The sequence below is a fragment of the Lactuca sativa genome, chromosome 1 (assembly GCF_002870075.4).
Source record: "Lactuca sativa cultivar Salinas chromosome 1, Lsat_Salinas_v11, whole genome shotgun sequence".
In the NCBI taxonomy this organism is placed as follows: Eukaryota; Viridiplantae; Streptophyta; class Magnoliopsida; order Asterales; family Asteraceae; genus Lactuca; species Lactuca sativa.
Window position 1 is genome coordinate 134,165,060 of NC_056623.2, and position 2,175 is coordinate 134,167,234.

The following is a 2,175-nucleotide window of genomic DNA, read 5'->3' on the forward strand; positions in this document are numbered from 1 at the left end:
GGGATTGCATCAATTCACTTTGCCTAAAGTCAGGCCTGGTTTAGAGTAGGTGCCATATGGGCAATGAAACAGGGCCCAAAATTTTAAGGGGACCAAATTTTTTTTTTATAGTATCAGTCAATTCGTCAAGCCCAAGCAATCCAACACCATCGGAATTTCAAAATCATAAATTAGATGTGAAACTTAAAGCGAATTAACGAAGACAGCAGCAAGCGATCGATCATTGTTCAATTCATCATCGATTCATCTTGCTCGTTAAGTCGTTCTCCTTAAAAAAAAAGTCCATTACAGCAATCGTGGAATCATCGAATCAGGGCAGGGAAACAAAAGGGGCAGTGCATCAACCATCGCCCATCAGGTTAGCGACATCGACATACGCACACAACGTGCAATAATCAACAAACATCCTCCATTGAATATCGATACATCAGTTTCTGGGTGAGGGTCAATCACGAGTAGAGTGTTAGACAATTAGAGTATTAGACAATTATCCATTCATGATTTATCTTGTATTCCTATTCATGTAATCAATTTATCAATGATAATGATTCTTCATTCTTGATTCTTGGTCCTGCTATAATAGATAATGAGAAATTAAGGAATGAGGAATAAGGAATTAAAGATTATGAGTTTGTAAATTATAATTCTCAATTCAATTGCATACTTAAATCAGTTGAATACTTGAATGTATTATCAAATTTTCAAATTCTTGTGTAATTGTTTAGATAAACTGTTTAATTTTCAGATTCTTGAATATGATTCATGAATTGTTAATTGTTTATTTTTTTATCACTATGACATATTGTCATTATTTCATATTATCATATTGAAATCTGATTGAATGATTCATAATGTTAAATGAAATCAATGAATGATTTTGAAATAGATTATTAGAATCAAAAATTAAATTATGAGATTATGTTTATTATATAATTGTTTATTGTATAATTGTTTATTGTATAATTGAAATCAATGAATTGTTTATTGTATAATTTTTTATTGTATAATTGTTTATCAAATTATGTTTATTGTTTGTAAAATTGTAGATATGAAGTCTAAACAACCATCCGGTAGTCAAAAACGTAAAAGAAGAAAACTAAATGAAGAAAAGAGAAAGGTTGACGCCAGTGCTCTAGATACGTTTATCCATATACAACCTACTGAAGAACATGTTGAAGAACATATTGAAGAGCACATTGAAGAGCATGTTGAAGAGCACATTGAAGATCATGTTGAAGAGCATGTTGAAGAGCAAGAGCATATAGAAGTAGAAGAGGCAGAAGAGCAAGAGCCCATTAAAGAGCTTGTTGATATATATGATCCAAGAAGGTGGGAAAAACTTAATTCTGAGGAGATGAAACTTTTGGTCCAGAAAGGCCCTAAAAGAGATAATAGTATTATGTATGGTCCCTACGATAAATTTGGTAGACAGTTTTCTGCAGTTTTATATACAACTTTACCAAATTTGGAGAAGTGTGATAGAGAATGGCTAGTATATTCAAAAGGTAAATTGGATGGTGATGGTTATGCAGATTGGCACCATGTCACCACTAGGGTTAAAGAACACGAAATTTCGTTGGGTCATCTTACAAATCGGAATAAGTGGTTTGATATGCGTAAAAGAATGAACTTAAATGAAACAATTGATAAAGTTTAATACGAGCAATTCAAGAAAGAAAGAGATTACTGGAAACAAGTCCTTTTGAGAATCATTGCAGTAGTGAAAGTTCTTGCTAAACATAATTTAGCATTTCATGGATCCAATGAAAAGTTGTATAAAAAAAGGTAACTATAAATTGTAATTTTTGTGTTCTAATTCCAACAAATACCTTTTTGTTAATTATTATGACTGATTTCACTTCTTATTTGTTAATTTTATTTAATAGGTAACGGAAATTTTTTGGGTGTCATTGAAATGTTGGAAGAGTTTGACCCAGTTACCGAAGAGCATGTGCGGTGGATCACAAGTGATGGGCTTCATGTGTATTATCTTGGCCACTTAATCCAAAACAAACTAATATCTTTGCTAGCTCAATATATTAAAAAGAACTTATCAAGAAGATAAAGGAAGCAAAGTACTACTCAATCATACTTGATTGTACTCCCGATTCAAGTCACCAGGAACAGATGACTATAATAGTGAGGTATTTAATGTTATCATATAATTCTGTTGCT

At 31.8% G+C, this 2,175-nt stretch overlaps 1 protein-coding gene across 1 annotated transcript; it reads left to right on the forward strand.

Annotated features, from left to right (window-relative positions):
• Window positions 1–1,048: 1,048 nt before the first annotated feature.
• On the forward strand, window positions 1,049–1,657 carry LOC111895064 (uncharacterized). Its single transcript, XM_023891183.1, has one exon. It carries the CDS (start codon window positions 1,049–1,051, stop codon window positions 1,655–1,657), a length of 609 nt encoding a protein of 202 aa, XP_023746951.1.
• The last annotated feature ends 518 nt before the right edge of the window (window positions 1,658–2,175 follow it).